Genomic DNA, 21,513 nt, shown 5'->3' with positions numbered 1-21,513 from the left:
ACACATCACTGCCTACACCAGCCAGGCAGCGCAGTCAGCAGGCCTCAAAAATAACAAAGGGGCTTTTTTTGTGCTTTTAATAAAAGGGTGGTAGAGCTTTATCAGACAGGATCTGGTGTCTGATCATATGACAGAGACACAGACTAGAACTCTCTGCCTTCGTAGATCATGAATCACAAACACTCACTCACACCTTGCGACACGACGAAAAATGAAAAAGCGGAAAAGGAAAAAAAACTCGCCTGAAAGAACACAATCCTTGTGTTCTCCGGCTGTAACTGACAAACAAAAAGAAGGGAAAACGAGAAAGATGAGAATGAAAAATTTTAATGAAAGAAAAGAGAAGGCCTGAGACAAAATGAAAAGGCAAGCTGGAGGGGCTCTAGAAGGAGAGTGATAACAGATTTTGTTTTGGAGAAAGTCGGAGGGAGAACATAATAGAGCTGGCATGCAGGGTAGAGGGAGTGAAGAGAGACAAAGTTGGAGAAGGATGGAGAGGGAGGTAAGGAGGGATTGGGTTTGAGTTCTCTCTCTCTCTCTCTCTCTCACACTCTCTCTCTCTGTTATAAATCATTTGTAGGGTTCTGGGTCCCAGGCTGCAGTGGGCTGGGGAGCAAGGTGTCCAGGGACATCCAGGAAGGAGGGGACCGGCTGATTTAAGAGCCAGAGCAGGGGTGGACAGCTAGGGTAGCTGGGCCTCTCTGGAGCCAAGGCACAGGGTCACACACACACACACACACACATACATATGCACACACAACATACACACACACATACATATGCACACACAACATACACACACACTGTTTAAACCCAAAATAAACTCAGAACCAGAATCACCCTACTGAAGTTCTCCTGTGCAGATCCTGCTTTGTGTGCTTGTTTGTATGTGTATGCAAGTGTGATTGAGAGAAAGGAGAGGAAGGACGGCAAGTGTGTGTGTGTGTGTGTGTGTGTCTGTGTGTGTGTGTGTGGAGCCAGGAGGAGAGAAGTGTTATAGGATCATATCATGCCATTCCAATTAGTAAAGCTGCTCTTATAAACTCCTCACCCTGCCACCTGATGCTTATTTCATATTCATACTACCATAGATGAGAGATGGGCAATTCAATAGCATGTTTCTTGTGTGTGTTTGTGTGTTTGTGTGTGTGTGTGTGTGTGTGTGTGTGTGTGTGGTTAACGCATCGACAAGGTAGGGATGTATGAAGGGGCATTACAGAACACACATGCTCACACAGTGACATGCACACACACACACACACACACACACACACACACACACACACACACACAGACATACAAGCACACCTAAGCACACATGGACCCACACACAGCACATTAAGTGGGTCAGCTAGAGTGGCTTCTCTGCGTCCCAGCATCTCCAGGGAGCCCAGCTAATTCAATCCAGTGTGGATATCACTCTAGTGCTATTAGCAGTTCTGCACTCAGCTCTGCATACTGGTCCTGGAATCTAAATGTACACACAAATGTACACACACAAACACACAAAATACACATCCACGCACATACAGCTCCGCAGGAGAATCAGTGCACCTAAGTCAATCATATAGGTTATGGGTATGGGTCAAGGTGGCCAGCCATATTGTCAAAGGGCTTCACCTCATAGCAAACTGAGTGCGTGTCTTTGTTTTTGTCTGCTTGTGTGTGTGTGTGTGTGTTTGTTCCCACCCATGTAGATTTTTTAAAAAGTTTTACAATTTTTATCTCAAGTTTGTCAAATTTACATCACATTATAGAGAGTGGGATGTGCAACAGTAATTTTGTGATGCACAGACGGGGTCAGAAACAGAAACACTGGATATAGTCAGCTCACGGTTCGGTTTGATGCACCATACTGGGTTCACGGTTTGATATTATTATAATCCCAATATTTTGAGCAAAATCTGAATGGCAACAATTAGGACTGAAAAAAGTCCTTATTTCTGAGAGAAAACAAAAACAAAAGTGCACAACATGAACAACGTGACTACAGGTTTCTGTAAGTCAAATTTAAAACTTTTCATGACCTTTTTAATGCCAGTTCAAATAACACTTACTACCAATTTCAGCCCTAAATAAGCCTGAAGAGTAAAACACAAAACAAAACAAAACAACAACACTCCCAGTAAAGTATACATCTGCTCTGCACAACAAAGAAAATGTTTCCCTAGTAAGGTAGTACAAAGGGAAACAGCTATATTTTTAAGACCTTTAAAACCATATTTAAAACTCAAACGCAACATTTAACCATATACTGGCGACTGGAGTTTTTCACTGTGTTGTTGCATGGTGCAGCGTAAGGCAAGGCTCTCTGACAATATTTGCAAACAGTCTTTGTCTTGTCAGTTGTCGTTACGGTTTTCTACCTTAACTGAAAAGCCCAGATGCTGCCACACAGCAGACTCAATAATTGACAGAACCTCAGCACCTTAAGTCTATCTTGTTGCCTTCGTCTGCACAATGGTGAGCTCAGCTGGACTCACCGAAGCACGATGACCAAGGCTACAGCTTCCTATCCTTGAACTCTCTCATGTTCAAACAAAGCACAAGAGAGAACATTGTTCTGAATGTAATTTCTTAAATATTAGAGCGCAACGTTTTTTCAACTCCACAATGCTTATCGTCTGTATCATGAAAATTTGTGTCACATACATTCGTTACATCTGTAGTGTGTATGTGTGTTTCTTTACCTCGAGGTTCTTCAGCCTGTTTTGCCAGTTTACGGAGGGCTGCAGCAAATCCGGAGTGAGCTGACTGGGCAGCCGGACTCCCATTGGCTACGATGGAGCCGTTGAGAGGCGACGGGGTGAGGGGGCTGACCGTCGCCGTGGTACGGGTCGCCGTGGAGATCATTCCTAAAGATGGTGACTTTGGCTCATGGCTCATGCCTGGGAATGGACACAAAGAGGGAAAATGGGAATAGGTTAATATCCAATACTGTGCTCAGATGAAAGGAGTTGGGTTTAGCAACAGATTGCTGGTCAATTCTGTCTGTCAGTCATTAGTGAATCAGTCAGTGGTTGATCAGTCTCCAGGGAGAAAACATCCACATCTCATGTGCGCTAGAAGTCCCTATGGATACCCTGAACCATACATGCAAACACGCATACTTGCGAACAACATGCACAGACCCATGCATGCACACAATTACATGGGAACAGAACGTGGCACAGAGCAGTTTCCTTGGACACAGAGAAGCAGGGCAGCAGAGCCTGGGGCTGGCTGTCTGTGTGTGACAGCTGGAGCGGATGGGGATTGGTGGAGCGAGGGGGTGAGGGGCTTTGGCTGTATGGCTTAGGGTCAGAGGTGAGAGGTTAGGAGGGCAGGTCACCCTTCCCTTGCTCAAGGGGGTCCAGTCTGTCTGTGTGTCTGCCAGAGAGTTTACACAACACCTCAACTGAGCTTCCCCCCAATAAAGGACAGGAATGCAAAAACCCAATCAGACTCGATCTCTCTCATAGACACACAAACACACAGACAGAAGCCTTCCATCATCATTTCATAATGATACCATCATCATTGGCCGCAATAGTATTACAATATTGATGTACTCTACCAGGGTGACTTGATTTCTGACTTACAATAAATTACAATAAATATACAAGGACAATTTCACAATTAACCAATCCACTGCCATCCCTGTTAAATTTGAACAAATTACAAATTTGTGGTCCCATCATACAACTCTATAGCTTAAGTAAAACTGTCCTATCCACACCGTGCTTCATGCTATGAATGCCCTTCTCTAATCAGGGAATAGGAATATGACAACACTGTAGGAGGAAACTTAAAAAATGCAATGTTTCCGAAACTGCCAGCCGCATATTTCTGGATTTTTACAATAGGTTTTGAATGTGTTTTGGGATTTCTCAGGCTCTAGGGTCCTGAGACTGACTGTGCATGAAAAGGATCATGTAAACTTTTAGTTCAACTAAAAAGAGAGAGAGAAAAAACATTGTACAGAGGCAGTGGATGGGATGAAGGGTTTTTCTTCCTGTCTCCTTCTGGCCTCAGATTTACAAGAGCTCCGTGGAGGTTGGAGGGGTGGGGGGTGAGACGGCTGTCTCTTTCCTTCCTGTGTGTGTGTGCATGTGTGTGCGTGTGTGCGTGTGTGTGTGTGTGTGTGTGTGGTGAAAGGTGACACCGCGTTGACAGCCCCTCGCTCAGTGGAATCCCTAAATGCCAGAGCGGCGTGTGATAGCCCTACGCGCTCAGGCACACACACACACACACACACACACACAGTCCCGCTAAGCATGGCTCCCTGCTCAGAGGTTAGTGTAAGTTCAGACAGGAGTAGTTTGCACGGGGGCAGAGGCATTAACCATTACACCAACACACACACACACAAACACACACGTAATGGCACAGAATCCTCTCTAAATTTACATTTAAAGTCAATTTCCACCTGACACACACACATACGCATACACATTCACTGAAAGGAAAGCTGCCCACTAACAGTATATCAATAGCACAATTAGATGAGTAGGAGTTATATATGGGTTTGCCCCAGAGGCTGAGGGGGCTATAAAAAGATCATGTTCCCTCCTGAGAAGAGGGAAGGGGCACGGCGCTCTGTCTGTGTGTGTGTGTATGTGTGTGTGTGCATGCATGTGTGCGTTTGTTTGTGTGGACACACATAGAGGTAAGTCAAGCTTAAGGGAATGAATAAGAGTCCCAACACCTCTAAGCTGTCCTGCCTGTAACCTCCCAGTTACCCAGTGCACTCCGAATGAACCCAGCACACAATTAATAATGGAATCAACAATGACTACTGTCTCCACACACACACACACACACACACACACACACACAGAGCACCATTGAGAGACTGGCACACAAGCTAACACACATCAACTGCCCAGCGCAGTATCGTGACTTTGTCAAGACACCAGAGTACTGCTCCACCCACCTTCCTCAGTCACACACACACACACACACACACACACACACAAACACACACACACATTGAGAGAGGGACAGGGGGTAGAGACCATTATACATGCACTAGGAACTTTTCACAGAACTAGAAAAAAAAATCTACCACCATAGAGATAGAGCAACCTGCATTTAAAGACTCTGCACACACACACACAAACACAGCACAAAAAGAGAGCCAGACAAGTACGTACAGTGACACACACACACACACACACACAAACATAGTGAAAGAGAAGACAGACAAGCACGTAGCTTGACAAACACACACAGAGGCGCACATCCAGAGCTAGCGGCGGTTCGCGACCCCCCTCAGAGTAGCAGAGATAAAAAGCGTGGCCGAAGCTCCTTACTGCACAAAGGAGTGGAGCTGCCCCGATCCCCCATGGCTGCATCTTCACGTTGAGCCCAGCCCAGCACACACCGCCAGCCGCCGCCGGGACACACACCATCTTCCTGCTCTCCTGCTCCCCTCTCTCTCGCTCTCCCTCTATCTCTCTATCTCCTCCCACCCGTCCGCGCTCCCTCCCTGCCTGCCTGCCTTCCTGTCTCTCGCGCTGTCGCTCACAAAGACCGTTTGGAGCTTATCTAACAAAGCAACACACCACACACTCTGCCTATCTCTCCCCTCCTCGCTCTGGCTCTCACACCCTCTCTCTCTCTCTCTCTCTCTCTGAGCAAGAGAAAACAGAAATTCTTAGCCTAGCAGCTGCTGCGATGTCACATGACCCCCCACCACCACCCCTCCTTCCCTCCCCTCTCCCTCACTCACTCCTCCTCCTCCCCTCTCAACCTATAATTCCTCAGCCATTTGTAGATAACAGACACAGGCATGCATGCCCTGCCAAGGGGAGCGGGGGGAGGGGGAGAGAAAAGGAGGTGGAGGAGACAGGGGGGGGGGGGGGGGGGGGGGCTCAGCCGGTCACCACATCTGACCTCATTGCTGGGGAGCAAAAGGGAGTGTGTGTGTGTGTGTGTGTGTATAGTTGGGGGGTATGGAGTGATGGGGGGGTGGAGGTGGGTGGTAGGAGGTTAAATATGTGAGGCACCCTCCCTGAGATCGAGATAGAGAGAGAAGAAAGAAAGAAAGAGAGAGAGAGAGAGAGAGAGAGAGAGAGAGAGAGAGAGAGAGAGAGAGAGAGAGAAAGAGAGAGAGAGAGAAAGAGAAAGAGAGAGAAGAAGAGGACGTGTCCTGGCCTGTGTCAAGCCCTATGGCGTAAGAAAGCAAACCTTTTGTGTCAGAATCTCTCTCCCTTGTCTCTTTCTCACACATACAAACACACATGCAAAATAGTCTATAATCACCCTTCACCATTTCACACAAACAAGGAAGTAGTACCAAAACTTACACACGCCATCTAACATCCACACTGCACACACATACACACACACTCTCACACCCACCCATGACTACAGATGTTATCATGGTGGGGGACTAATGTGTCATGGTGGTCGGGGGTGGAGGGCTAAAGAAAGGGTTTTAAAGCGTGGGTTTGACTTCCCCTCCGTCCATCCTGCTGTCATTGCAGGGGTGTGAATGAGTCGTTTCTTTAGTCATTTCCTCCTTCCGTCACTTGCTACTTTTCTCAGAACGGTGAGGGAGCCAGTGAGCAAGAGAGAGAGGCAGGGAGAGAGAGAGAGAGGGAGAGAGAAAGAGAGAGAGAGAGAGATATGATAGAAGGAGAGAGAGAGATTATCCTAGGAGTAAAGCTACACGGTGGCTAGTATTGTGCCACAGGCCACTTCTCAACAAAGCCCCTTTCTGTTCCTAAGGCCACGGTCTGGCTCCTCTGAGAAAACACAGAACCCCCACCCTCTCCCTCTCCCTCTCTCTCTCTTTCCCCTCCCTCCCTCCCTCTTCCTGTCCAGCCTCACCAAGAGCATCTCTCTGGTTTCTCGTTTTGGAGGAGAGTGTGTGTTTTTCACTGCCTGTGTGGAGTTTGTCTTTCTGAAGAAGCTTGTATGAACAACCACACTATCAGACCGCATGCTGGGAGGGTGTGGGGTGTGTGGTGTGGGGGGTGTTAACACAGTTTTCCCAAAAAGACGCTTGTTCAGTCTCCCTCTGCTGGTGTTTAGCAGTAAAAGCACAGCTCAACCACATCTCAGCCTCAATAGAAGGCGTTGGGACAGCGGTCTAAGAACTCTAAGCTTATGTATGAAGGATAAAGAGTGATAAAAGGAGAGAGAGAATTCAGTAAGGCCTATTTTCATCTAGCCTCTCAATGACTCTCCCAAGAAACACACAGGGAAACACTTACCACTTCAAGGCAGGGGATTAACACACGCGCAATTGGATTAAGGAAAAGACAACACTGTTGTCAAAACTGAAGATCGTGTCGAGGACACGCGGGCAAACAAGGAGAGACACAGATGGTTTAAAAAGAGAACTGTCTCTACTTCCTGTCTCTACTTTTTTTTACTTCTGAGAGAGAGGAAAATACCAGCTCAACAACACAGACGGCTCTCTGTACTAAATACCGCAGGGTGACGATGACGATGAATAGCATCATCTAAACAACCCAAGATAAGTAATGTCTCATGCATTTCCACATAACTGAACCTGGCTTCACCTCTAATCATCACTCGATTACAACAGACTTGCTCAATATTCTAATCTAGGTAATCTCTGGCCCAGGTTCTTGAAACACCCAGCAGATGGCGGTGTCTCACAGTTAAACAGAGGGAGTCCTCTCTCGCTGAAACGACCTACGTCACACTGCCTTGAAATACAGTGACACACAAAGAAAGACTAAAAAAAAAAAGAGGCTTTAATTGATAGCGCCATGGGTTATGGAAAGGAGAAAGGCTTCACCCACTAGCAAGGTTTAGACCAAAATGCGAAGGTCTTAGAAGGAGACGGGAGTAAATTGGATCATTTGGCACGGTAGCACAAAGTGTAAGATTTTTCCTGACAGCCCAAGGGTTAAAGGAATCTGTTACACCCAAGCCTCCTGATACAATTAACCCTTTGACTGCTGTTACGCCCTGAGGGAAAACAAAACAAAGCCCTGGAAAAAAGGAATGTAGATTACAACAAACCACACACACAAACATGATACCGCCAACACACACACACAAACAGCAGATTGACTGCTAAATGACATACAGTAAACACACAGTTTTAACACCCCGCTGGGAGTAAAGCCGATCACTAACTCACATAGTCAAACAAACACACTGACACACACACACACACACAGTTCCACCCTTTTGCGGGTTGGAATGCAGATTACTCTCTCTCTCCCTCTCCCTCTTTCTCTCCCTCTCTCTCTCACACACACACACACACACACACACGCACCGACACACGCAAACATGCACGCACATAAAGTAAATCCTCTTGGCTCCTGTGTGCCCGGGCCAGTGGGGAGATAATGCAGTGGCAGCTCTAGAGAGTGGTTAATCTTTAACCAGGAAGGGATTTGCCTATCAGCTCGTTAAAACTAGCAGTGCAGTGCTGCTGGCCTATCTATCTGATCCAGCCGCCCGGCCTGGCCCGGCCAAGTCCAAACCAGCATGGCTTGGAACTGCACTGCTTATAACTCACTCTGACCTATTCATGATTCACCTAAAGAGGTTTTACTTTATTGGGGCAGCAGAGAGGCATAGTGAGTTCCTTCAACCAGAGGACCCAGGTTCAAGCCCCCATTTTGGCAAGTATCCACCCTGCTGAAGTGTCCCAGAGCAAGTAGCTCATCCAACTTATACGGTGGCGTGGTTTTATATACAGTTAGAATAGGTTTGATAAAAATGGACTAAAATGGACTTCCTACAATGTAAATGACACCAATCTAGCAGCACAGAATGGAATATAGTCTTAAAATACACCACAATCAAAATGAAGTTTATCAGCCCAAAATTAGGCAAAAAGTGACACCAACTACTATGACTTGACTTATTGACTGACAGCACAAAAGAACAACCTGCAGTACTCGTTCAAGGATAGTAGGGCGACATAACTCAAAAAATCAACACAAACAAAATCAACACTATTACAGACTGGATCCTCTACAATTAATATCATATCTATAAGTCATATAGTATTTATGAATATAGCACTTCATACATTGTACCCAAAAGCAGCACTTGAAGCAGTGATAAAAGAATGAAGGATGATCTTCAAGCTGGCTGTGAATGCTCATACACATGAAAACCAGGGCTTGGACATAAACTGTACAAATACGTACAAGTCATGATCTCTCTCTCTCTCTCTCTCTCTCTCTCTCTCTCTCTCTCTCTTGCACACACACAAACACACACACACACGCCTTCTCCAGAAGCGCAGCAGGATAAACCTGCTCTGGTAGTTCCAGGTTTGTTTGACTTCTGAGATGAGATGTCAGAGCAATCTACCCTTAGGCACTACGGAACGGATGTATGTGCGTGTGTGTGTGTGTGTGTGTGTGTGTGTGCGAGTGTGTGCACGCCTGTGTGGGTGCCGTCTCTGTTACTCCGTACCAAAGAGAAACCTTAATGTCAGAGAAAACCTGAAACAGCAGCTCTATGGCTGCAGAGCTGGAGAATCAAAGGCGACAATTCCACAGGAGAATGTGAGATAGAAAAGAAGAAAAGGGGAAAAAGGGAAAGGGAAGACAAAGAGAGCGAGAGAAACAGAGAGAGGGGGGAGAAAGAGAGACACTGAGCGAGAGAGAGAGAGAGAGAGAGAGAGAGAGAGAGAGAGCAAGAGATCAATCAAGAACAAGGAAGAGAGAGAGAGAGAGAGAGAGAGAGAGAGAGAGAGAGTACTGCCTGTGTCTGGGCTGTCATTATACAGCAGGCCTCCATTATGGAGCTACAGCAGAGAGGAGAGTACAGCTCCCTCTGACCTAGCTCTCTATCTCGCTCTCACTGTCTTGAACTCACACGCACCCACGCACACACACACACACACACACACACACACACCTCTGTGCAAGGAGCAAAGAGAGCAGTCTTCCTGTCTTTTACCCTGTGTGGGTCTAAATGATATGGCTGTGTACGTACGAGTGTGTGTGTGTGCACGCATGTTATTATTCATCCCTCACCTCCTACTGCTTTTCCTCTCCTCCGCTCCCTCTGTATTCACCCCCCCCCCCCCCTCCCTCCACCTGCCTGCCAGCAGCTCGCAACAAAAACACAGGGATTTCAAAAGAGCAGCCGACATCTCTCTCTCTCGCTCTCTCTCTCTTCACCTTTCTCTCTTTTATTCTCCAAAGCACACACACACACACACAGTGCCACAGAGAAATAGAGTGTCTTGAGGCTAGGCACGAGCAGAGATGCTTTTCTCTCTCCTCCTCCTCCTCCTCCTCCTCCCATCCGACCCCCTTCCCCCCCACCACCACCATTTCCTCTGTGTGTTAATTACATAGCGGCTGTGGTTGGGGTTGCTGGATGGTGGTAGTAGTATGTGTGTGTGTGCGTGTGCATGTCATCTGGGGAGTGTGTGGCTGTGTTCTCTGAGACACCAGCGTGGGCGTATGACAGAACAGTCTGGTTACGCTTCACAACGCTGCTTAGAGAGTGTGAACACACACACGCAGAGACGCACGCATACACACACACACACACACACACACACACACACACAGACACACACACACACACACAGACACGCAAACACACATAAGAGCCTTCTGTCTGTGTCTCTGGCTCTTTGTGGTCCATGCCCCAGGAGTCAAGCTGCTGTCTGTATGGCTGTGCCCTCTGCAGCCTCTCACTGGGGGGACACGGCCCTGCTGCTCCCCTGATGGGAGGGCCAGCCTCAGCCCAGCTGTTGGACTGAGAGGAGGCAGGAAGGCGGCTCTGACTCATCGCCATCGTCGCCAGCTCCTGCCGGCTCTCTCTCTTTATCAAATTCACCTGCTACAGCGGGACAGGGAAAGATGGCAGAGTGGCACTACCCAGCGAGGGAGAGAGACATGACAGATGTTGCAGATGCGGACATGGAGACAAACACACATGGGCTCAACACACAGATATAAGTGCAAAAGGAGGAGCTGCCGCAGAGCTTATCACTGTTTCTGCACCTGTGATGCTCTTCAGCGAACACGCACGCACACACACACACACACACACTCTCCCCCTCTCTCTTCTCTTCCTCGGGAGCTGAGCGCTGTTTTGCTCGCTCCCCTGATCACTGCATCCTCCTTTCCACCTCTCCCTCCCCTATTCTCTCTTTCTCTCTGTGATGTACTCTGTCGGGTTGTGGTTGGCTAATTAGCACTCCCTGTGCTCTGCATGGGCCTCGACTCCCTGGCGGCTGCACCACACACAAGCACACACACACACACACACACACACAGCACCCACTTGACTCTCCATAGCAAGGTCCAGTTGCTGAGAGTTGCCCTGTTGTAATCTTGTAATTGGTATAATTGGTGAGCGTGTGTGTGTGTGCCTTTCTGCTCGTATGTGTGTGTGTGTGTTTGTGTGGATGATGTATGGTATGACTACTGAACCTCTTGCCTCTAAGCAAGCTGGAGACGACCAGCCGTCGCCATGGCCACACATGTGGCTAGCCACAGAGACAAGATTTCTACTGGACATGCCAACAAAACCTGGGACTGTGGGAATGTGGTGTCCCTGGTTCTGCAAGAATTTTCACCATTCATTAGCAGCATAGAAAACTCATCACAGGATTAATTCTAGTGGCTCCACACTTTTGACTGGTCAAAGCGATTACCAAGCCACAACCAAGCAATACACCAAAAAGATGTCCAAAATGTCCATTTTAAGTCTTCAGAAATGGTGAATTATTCTTAAATGGCCTTACGCCTTTCAGTTTGTAGCATTTGTTATTTTTTAAGAGGGATTACAAGCCATTTTTGCATTTGCATTGCTCGGCAATTAGCTGGATCAATTGGAATGTGTGCAACCATGTAGAATCAGACCTATGGTGAAGCCTCTATGCTGCAAATAAATGGTCCTTTCTTTCAAAACCAGGGAAACCTCATGACTTCCCACTCAATGTGGCGGATATCTATGAATCAACAGTTAATTGAATGATAAGAGATGGATTAATCAGTTAATATTAGAACCACACGCTGGGAGTTCACCTGACCAACTCCCATGACCTGGGCTCAACAGAGGCTAGTGTTCACAGTGAATAGTCATTCCCAATGAGCAGGAGCAGAAGGAATTCAAAACTCATAAATCTTTTTGCATTAAGTGCTAAGTGAAAGCCATGCAAAAAGAAAAGCGTGGAAATAATTCCCTTTTGGAATATGGCTTTGCCAAAAAGAATACTTTTGCTTGACGGTTTTGTTCGCCACTGGCAATGCGAAGAGCCAGTTCAGTAATGTCAAGGGAAGGATTTTACATATGGATGACATGAAACTGAGAATGAGAATGAAGTATGTGGAAAATATAAACGGAAATTGAAATTAATGGTGCCAAAAATGGATAACCTTTAGCCATGTGAAGGCCAACCGAGGAAAACAAGACTAGCAAGGTACCTAAATCTTCTAACATCTTCTATGGGAGCAACTCTGGCCTCCACCAATACAGACAAGTAGCTCTATATGCTTGAGCTGATCAAAAGGCATTTCACTTCTTCTCACACATATCTGACCTCGCTCTTATTCACAAGGAGGTATACTAATACACACACACACACACACACACACACACACAATATGACAGTCAGCTGATAGAGCAGATACCTCAGAGAGAGAGAGAGAGAGAGAGAGAGAGAGAGAGAGAGAGAGAGAGAGAGAGAGAGAGAGAGAGAGAGAGAGAGAGAGAGAGAGAGAGAGAGACGGAAAAAAGAGAGAAAGAGAGAGAGTCGGAGAAACAGAGGAAGTGAGACAGGCAAATAGACAGGGACGGAGAGACACGTTGAGAAATAGAAGCAGATAGAGAGAGAGAGAAAGAGAGAGAGATGATGATGTGTGATAGCAACAGAAAAGGCCTTTGTTGAAGAGTGGCCTTTGGCACAATACTGGGTTATACTGGGAGAGGAGTGTGACTGGAGGAAGCATACACACACACACACACACGCACACACACACGCACTACATGATACGTGCAGAGAACCACACACAAACCAAGGAAGTCAGGCTGAATGGAAGAGCAGCTAGTCTGGTGAGGGCAATAGGCGAGTATGGCCAGTATGGAGTGTGTGTATGTTTCTCTTATCTACCGCTCTCGTGTTGCCTGTGTTGTGTTTGTTTGGCCAGTGCTTATCAGGCGCTGTGGTATGACAACGACAGCAGCAAACATCAGTTACACAAACACACAATCTGAAGACATCTAGAACATGGTTTGGCCTGGGAAATGTAACAAAACTGACTTGCGTGTGAATAAATGTTTCTTGTATCCGTTTGCAACTTTATGCAATGTTATCCCAACTGAACAGAGAAAATACAACATCTATAACATAACATAGTTGTTGGCAATTATGACACTGCTGTGCAGCGGGCTGTCTGCTGTCTAAATAAAATCACACAGGATATTAAAGCAGCATGTCTCCAATGCAGGTCAGGGAATGGGTCTCGAAGCATGGGACTCTACCACAAAGAAAGGGCAGAGTGACTACCTAACTCAATTGGCTCCTATTTTAATTCGCTTTATTAGCATGAAAGCAAAAATGCCCAAGGTTGGCAGATAAATATACAGAAAACCACGATAGTAATAGACCATGGAAACAACACTGCAAACAAAGATAAAATCAGCAAATTGAAGGAGAATAAACAGGGTAGGGTTAGGTAGGGGAAAATAAACGTTAAACGGCAGAGAAAATAGCACAAAATCTCACACTCTTCATCTGTTTGTGTGTGCACGTTTTTTACTAAGATCAGTGTGAGGTCAGGTGTCTCTTTCCTGAAGCACAGTGGGGCAAATCAGGTGACTGATAACATCTGCTTGCCACACACAAACACATACACACACACACACACACACACACACACACACACACACACAGATAGGGAGATAAGAAAGATAAGAGAGAGCAAGAAAGAGAGAGAGAAATATGGATATACAGAGTGAACAAATACTTCCTCTTTCCATGAAGTGGACCGGCCAGGTGAATCTACATGCAAGCTATGATTATAACAAGTAAAACAGACTGTGCCAAGTGAGATGCAACTCATTACTAAGAAGCTGTTCCTACTGTAATATCTTGTTCACTCTGTGTGGGACTGCACAACATGGCTAAAATTATCATCTGAATTCTTTTTCTAGGTGCTGTGAACACTGTTATTAATCAAGATTATGAGTCTTGATAATCTGGGGTACAAAATTATTTATTTAACATTTTGCATATTATAGCAACATCTAGTTTTCAAAAAGCGGGTGTAATAAAGGAACTGAAACAAAATAAAATGTGTCAATATTGCCAAATTCTATAATTACAAACTAAAATTGCAATATATAATTACCTTAAACCTTCCAATAATGGCCTCAACAAATGGCCCCAATAACGTACCTCAACAAAAGAAAGCACCAGGCCTTTATTAGAGCCAACATTTATACAATTGCTTTTTCAGGCCTGTAAAAATATTACCGGTATGTAACTCAGCTACTCCTGCTACCGTTACTCCTACTTCTACTACTATTACTACTATTATACTACTATTGCTACAACAACAACACATCTGGTGATTAAGAGACAGGATGCTGTATAGCGATCCAAGCGGTACAGTTACATTTGCCTTATGAATTTCAAGGCTTTCACGCCAGTATCTGTAACTATGGCAACGAGATAAACATGTCAATGTGTTCCACTGTATGCAACTTCTCTTTTTGGTAATATATTTTGGGATATCTTAGTAATTTTTAGGATATTTTAAGCTATAAATATATTGAATGAATTTAGACTGGACTTTCTGTAATTCTGCTGTTTTTTTATTGGCTTTTATTGGAGACTGGTCCTTATTTACATATACACACAACACTCCCACCTATTGTTAAAGATCTGGACACTATCTGAGACCCGGTCTTTACTGGAAGTTTTATGGTATGTACTATTAACTGTCTAGCCCTAACTCTGTGTAGTGTGTGACTGGGTGTGTGTGTGTGTGTGTGTCGGTCGACATGGCAGGCAAATGAGCGCCACACCCTGACCATCCTCGAAAGCATGGATTCCCCCTCCCCCCTCTCTCTCTCTCTCTCACACACACACACACACACACACACACACACACACACACACAATACCTGGTGGTGAAAAATGAAGAACTGTTTAACTGCCAAGCTGGGTGACACAGGGACATGTGTGTGGCAGGCTGAGCTTACAGAGCAGGTTAAGCTTGATCTCACACACAGAGGGCACACACACACACACACACATACACACACACACATAGTGATAAGCAGCTTTATCAGTGAAATATGGAGCAAAATGCAAGAGGGGAGAGAACAAAAGTCATGAGACAGAGGAGGTTCTTAGTTCTCTGGCCATGTGCCTCACAACTTCTTTCTTACTTTTCTGGGTGTGCATCTGTCTGTCTGTCTGTCCACCCGTCTATTTGTCTACCTGTCTATCTCGCTGTGTCTCCCCCTCAGACAAATGCTTTATGACTTGTTTATTCAGCTGTCTTCACTAGCCATCCCGTTTACAGCTTACCTTTACTATCTGTTTTTACACCCAATAGGGGATACTGGCGCACACACACACACACACACACACACACACACACACACACACACACACACACACACACACACACACACACTTACTCTCTCCATCCCGGCGCCTGTAGTCAAAGGCTGTCAAACAAGGCCCACATTACCCTATCACCACAGAATCCAACAGACTTGCCCAGAGAGAGAGAGAGAGACAGAGAGAGAGACAGAGAGAGAAATAGACATAGAGGGAGAGAGAGAGAGAGAGAGAGAGAGAGAGAGAGAGAGAGAGAGAAAGAGAGAGAGAGAGAGAGAGAGAGAGAGGGAGAGAGGGACAGAACAGAGAGGCAGAAGAGCGAGAGACTTGGCCAAGGAAAACCCTCATTACCCAAACATCCTACAGTGGTTTCTCTTCCATCATATAGGCAGACCACACAGCCCTGCTCAGGCCAACACACACACACACACACACACACACACACACACACACACACACACACACACACACACACACACAGAGGGAGTAGTCTCTGCACCCACATTTTCATACCACCTAAGGGCATTGTTGTAATGCTAGTCAAATCTAAGCCTAGCCCAGTCAAACACGTCCTATTCTCTGCAATAGGGAGCTATGTAAACCCATGCAAAGGCCTCTCTACAGTCTGTGCTATTCAAAGCTATCAATGTTGGCTGTTGATAAGGAAATGCAAAGTGGGTCACCTTTAACTCCGGGCTCCTTGTGTAAACAGTACAGGGAGCTGCTTGGGACTCTCCTAATCACTCTCTAAACAGAGCCAGGTGCTGTTGCCACAGACAAACTGTCACCAACACTCTGCTCAACACAGCTGCTGTCTAGCCCCCAGACACTCATAGCACTGCAGGCTACCGCAGCATGACAAACAGCAGAATGACACCTGAAAGCATGCCGACCTAATGTATAGACTCTTCTATAACCTAGGGGTTCAACGGCTTCTACAGTGTGGGTCGTGTCCTGGTGGAACAGTGGTCTGAGGCGCATGCCACCCCCCTCTCTCTCTCCTAGTGTTTCCTGTCTCTCTCTACTTCCATCTGTCTAATAACGGCCAAACAAAAAAAGAATTAAAAAAAAATTAATAAATAAAAAATAAAAATAAAAATAAGCATTTCTACCTGGCAGCCAGACTTGCTAAAGTACTCACCATGTAGGGAACCATCAGACATAAGACTGTGATAAGAGATGTAGTGAAGGGTAAACCCACCTAAAGTCGGTTTACTCACATTTTTATTATCTCCACCAAGCAGGTTTTTGCCTGTCAGTTAGTTTGTCTGTCCGTCAGCAGAATCTCTCAAAAACTTTGGTGGTTATCTATATATGGGATTTCCGCAATTAGTAAATTTTTGTTTCGTTTTTTAAAACTATGAAATTAACAGACATAGACATTTTATTCCAAATCCTAATGGTATGTTTGCCAAGAAATTCATTTGACTTAAAATTCAAGTGATAGGAATGATGTTTTTGGGTGTAAAGGCAGGGCCAGTAGATCCTGCTGTGTATGTTGTGGCAAGCTACCAATACACAATCAGGAGACACCAGCTACACGTTCAGCTTAATTCTTTGGATGCACAAGGTTATGAAGTTAAAGCTGGTTCATGCTCCATACGCAAATGGACGCAGTGGAATGTGCACAGTCAAAATGATGTGATTACGATCGAAACAACTGTGTGTGCATTAGGGTCGTGCGAGGTCGTGCACCACCTTATATTTGAAAGACTGCAGGCTGTTCTGAAAATGTAATTGATTTTTATGCTTAGCAAAGATCTACAGGACTGTGCTGATTTCTCTAAGAGACTGTAGGATTTTCATTAGGGCCTTGTGGAACTGCATGTCTGAAATGCCTGTGGTACTAACCTTTATAGGCCATCTGATGGTCCATAAGTTACTGTTCCTGCTGCAGCTACGTTTCAGTGCAACTGCGTTGGAAGATTGCTTTTTCCATTCCACATTTCTCTCCATTTCAGATTGATTGTGGAGGCTAGAGAGCTAGATCCATTTCAAGTTACCTGGTTTCCTTTTCAGAGAGGTCAAAGACACTCATAGCTGGTAAGCATGTAACTAGTGCTTAGCTAGTTTTCAGTTGTTTTTTTGTTTTTTCTTTGATATTGGTGGCTGTTTGCCTTATGACGATCACTGACAGGAGGATGTATTTTACCAACTTTTTTATTTACCACTGCATCACTGCCTGTGCTCCATGCTGTAATGTATTGTAAGTTATGTGATACTAGATTATGCACCACATTGTTGCCAAAAATGACAGCACAATAGCAATCACTGGCAGGGCTTGACTGCATGGCAGGACAGATGCCTGTTAGTGTAATAAATTACCCTTCTCCAGCACCAATCAGTAGCTATAAAGCAGAGGAGGACAGTCTCATCATGTCAAAAACCAGGAGGCCCTAATTCCCTGCATATCCACTCATGGCTAACCTTATCAGCAGCAGCTAAAACACACAACAAGGCTCCTTCTGGCTGCAGATAACCTCAATACACAGCGCAGCTTGTTTAGTATAGCCTGGCCCACCGCCTGTTGCTTCAACGCTGTTTGTACACTGTGTTTTAAACCCGAGAGGTGTGTGATGAGCGAGAGTAGTGTGTGTGTGTATGTGTGTGTGTGTGTGTGTGTGTGTGTGTGATCCCAATAGAAGCAGCTGTTGTACGCGCCTGCAGTTAAGGAGAAGCGAAGGAGCGCGTGGGAAGTGATTCAACACGGTCCACCTGCCACACACACACGCACGCAGGGTCACAAGCAGTCAGATCCCACCCCCGAGAGCACCAAATGGTCACCAGTGTCACTATCGCGGTCACCATCTTATTTAGCCCATGTCTATGCAGAAAAATAGCAGAAAACATAGTTTTCAAATAATAGTTTTCCTGCTCTGAACGAACAGCTCTCCAATCATTTTAAAGGAGCCAACAAACGAATAACCAGCCAACTACAGCCAACAATACATTTTTACATAAAGGGCCAATAGTGAACCTCTGTGGCTTTACACAGAAACCCTCCAGGCAACACTTTACATAGGCTAATAATAACAATAGCGCACCGGTAACAACGTTACAAGAAGTTAATTCGCGGAGGTCGCCCACTATTCCTATCAGTCCTTTAGGCTATTCTGTGTTTTAAATCTCGATTGTCTGGAAATCCTCATCAAAACGTGATATAAACATCCAGGGTTATTACGTTTACAAAGCCGCCTCAACGCCCATGAGTGGCTGTTTCTTTCTCTTTCTGTTACACACGGACACTCTTGTTTCTCTCTCTTTCTCTCACACACACTCTCGCGCGCGCGCACACACACACACGCACACACACACAAAAGCAAGACAGCACGCACGTAAGTACACAAGGGCTCGGCACCGAGCTTCGAAAAAAAAAAAAAAAAAAACGACAACCCGTTTCCTCGACATCGTAATAACTTCCTCAACAAAACCGTCTCCGTACGCTCGCTCGTTTATAACAAACAACCTCCGGGTTTGAAATCTAACTAAAGATGAACACGCAAGCACTCACCGCAAACGAGTATGGGCTATTCCAGTGTTTATAAATGAGTAATTTCTCCCTCCGTTAGTGGTGAAAGCGCGGATCCATCCCTCCGTCGAGAATAGAGGCTCCGTCTGTACTTTTGTTGTCACGCAGGAAGCTCCGACGCCTACCGAGGCCACAGGGACGGAGCAGCGCAGAGCAGAGAGCCGGGGAGAGGAGGAGAGAGACAGGCGGCCGGCTGCTGGGAGCCGGGGAGGTGGGGCTTCCTCTCCGGCGGGGGGACGGACAGACAGGCCGGAGGGGGCGGGGGGTACAAGCACCTGCTCCCCCGTCACGCCTCCAGTCCACAGGGCTGACCCCGCATTGTCCCCCCCAATGGGATAAAGAATGTCCCATCCCCAATCAGGACGGGTAGACACAGAGAGTCACTTCCTGTTGCCAAAAAAAAAAAAACACTACAAGGAAATCAGGGACTTACCTACCAGACATTACCATATCCAATGAGCTCCAGGAAAAGTTAAATACTGTAGATGAAGCAGCAACATGTCAACTGAAGGAGAACAGTACTGCCCCTAATAGCTATTCCTCCTATATCTACATACATGGAGGATTATTATAATTAATTAAAAGGAACAGTTGAATTAAACTTTGATGTTACTGGAGTTTCTTTACTGTTATTACTGATAACAGTGATATTTACTGATTTTTGTTTAATTGTTACTCGCCATCATCTGTTAATGCCCATAATATCACCTCAAACAATGTTACATTTTTTTGTCAGTATGGATTTCTTTTCTGCCAACCCTTTGGATCTGAATTGAACTGAACTGAAGTGAATGCATTATATTCTACATTTGGCAGCTTGTGTCAATGAAAATGAAGCATTGAATGAATAAATGAATGAAGGTTAAGTGTTGCTGCAGGTTTGTGGTGTTACTACGCTTAAGGTATGAGATATTTTTTCTATTTTGCTATACACTCTATAACAGAAAATCACTACAATATTTCTACTGAGACTTATAGTGTCTCTATGGTACTCATTAGTGATTTCATAGTGACCTTGCCATACTTTATGGAATTTCTCCTGTATAAAATCACTATAATATTACTCTAATATTCCTATAGTATTTTCTAGTCTTGCTGTGATATTAGTATAGTATCCTTCTAAAATATATTATAGGATTATTATTTTAGAAGGGCTGTCTACATTATCAGTACAGCATATAGACTAATAAAAATAAATGGGTAATTCCAGCAAATGTCCACAAGGGGACAGCCACCCACCAAAAGCACATCTAAGCGTCAACTGACTAAACTTCTTCCCCTGTCTGTCTTATCAATGGTTTTACTGTGGATTAGATGCCAGCGACTGTACAGACTATAAAATCAAAGACAGACTTGTAAGCAGTAAAGACAGGGGGTTCTCCCAAAGCCAAGGATGAAAATAAGGATTATGCAGGTGTTGGCTAGAGAGGATGTGGGATGAGACCAGTTTCACATTGTGGTGTTAATTACTAATTGCTGTAATGCATTGGATCAAATACAAGCCTAATTACATATTATGTCTCTCCTGCCACAGCCCACTCCTCCTTGCTAGCAGAAGGCTTGGCGCAGTAGAGCAGGGAATAGAGAGGAAATATTACCCTCTACTCTGCCCCCCTACACACACACACACACACACACACACACACACACACACACACACACACACACACACAGTGTTCTCCCTTAGGCAGTATGACCCTCTTTCTTCTATGTGTGCGAGTGTGTGTGTGTGTATTTGTGTGTGCACACGCATGCGGTGTGAGTGGTAAATGCATGCCTGTGTGTCTTGTTTCTCATCCATGTTGATAGTGTATCCCTCACCTCTACTTGACCTGAGAGAGAGAGAGAGAGAGAGAGAGAGAAAGAGAGACAGAGAGAGAGAAAGAGAGAGCGAGAGAGAGAGAGAGAGAGAGAGCGAGAGAGAGCAGGTAGACAAGGTATCCTGACTAATGATGCAGTACTGGGACTTCAACCCTTCATCTGCCTGCTGTCTGCATGCTACCCCCAGGACAGCGCCCCAGACACACACACACAAACACACACACACACACACACACACACACACACACGCACGCACGCACACGGTCACTAATGTGTACTCCACAGATAAACATGCTCAAAAATGTATGACCGTGCGGCAACACATATGCTCACAAATTCTGCTCTCATCGTGCCACTTTCACAACCATCGCTAACTAACCACAAAGACTTAGCTCCTAGCGCGCAGAATAATTTACATACAAACTTAAAGAGTCTAAACACAGCTTTAAAATGCCTGCCCCATTTTAAAACTCTACGGAGTGGTTAAAAATTTATGTTTTCGTCGACAGTTTCTGGCGCACATACTGTACTTTCAAAAATACACATTTGCATTGTGAATCCCCCCACAATGAGCCTTTGCCTAATTACTATTCCTCCTCCAAGCCGCAGGTGCACTACAACTATAGGAGCCTAC

The 21,513-nt window shown here is 45.5% G+C and overlaps 1 protein-coding gene across 2 annotated transcripts in view; it reads right to left on the bottom strand.

Annotated features, from left to right (window-relative positions):
• The window catches only part of gse1b (Gse1 coiled-coil protein b), a 45,915-nt gene extending 26,744 nt beyond the window's left edge, over nt 1–19,171 (bottom strand). Inside the window, exons 1-2 of one of the 2 annotated variants that reach the window (XM_071538626.1) lie at nt 19,041–19,171; nt 2,691–2,888 (exon numbers count right to left, since the gene is read on the bottom strand). In XM_071538626.1, the coding sequence (XP_071394727.1) occupies nt 2,691–2,886 (196 nt within the window). In that variant the 5' untranslated portion in view covers nt 2,887–2,888; nt 19,041–19,171. Of the gene's footprint in view, nt 1–2,690; nt 2,889–5,294; nt 5,419–19,040 lie in introns of those variants that run through there. The other variant, XM_071538625.1, reaches the window with a different exon arrangement.
• Between the last annotated feature and the right edge of the window lie 2,342 nt (nt 19,172–21,513).

Source organism: Centroberyx affinis, unplaced genomic scaffold (genome assembly GCF_046629955.1).
Source record: "Centroberyx affinis isolate AG114_WGS23_722 - 3 ecotype Tasmania unplaced genomic scaffold, CSIRO-AGI_Caff_v1 ptg003319l_1, whole genome shotgun sequence".
Classification (NCBI taxonomy): Eukaryota; Metazoa; Chordata; class Actinopteri; order Beryciformes; family Berycidae; genus Centroberyx; species Centroberyx affinis.
The sequence above is the reverse complement of the archived record's forward strand: the minus strand, read 5'-3'. Positions and strand labels throughout refer to the sequence as shown.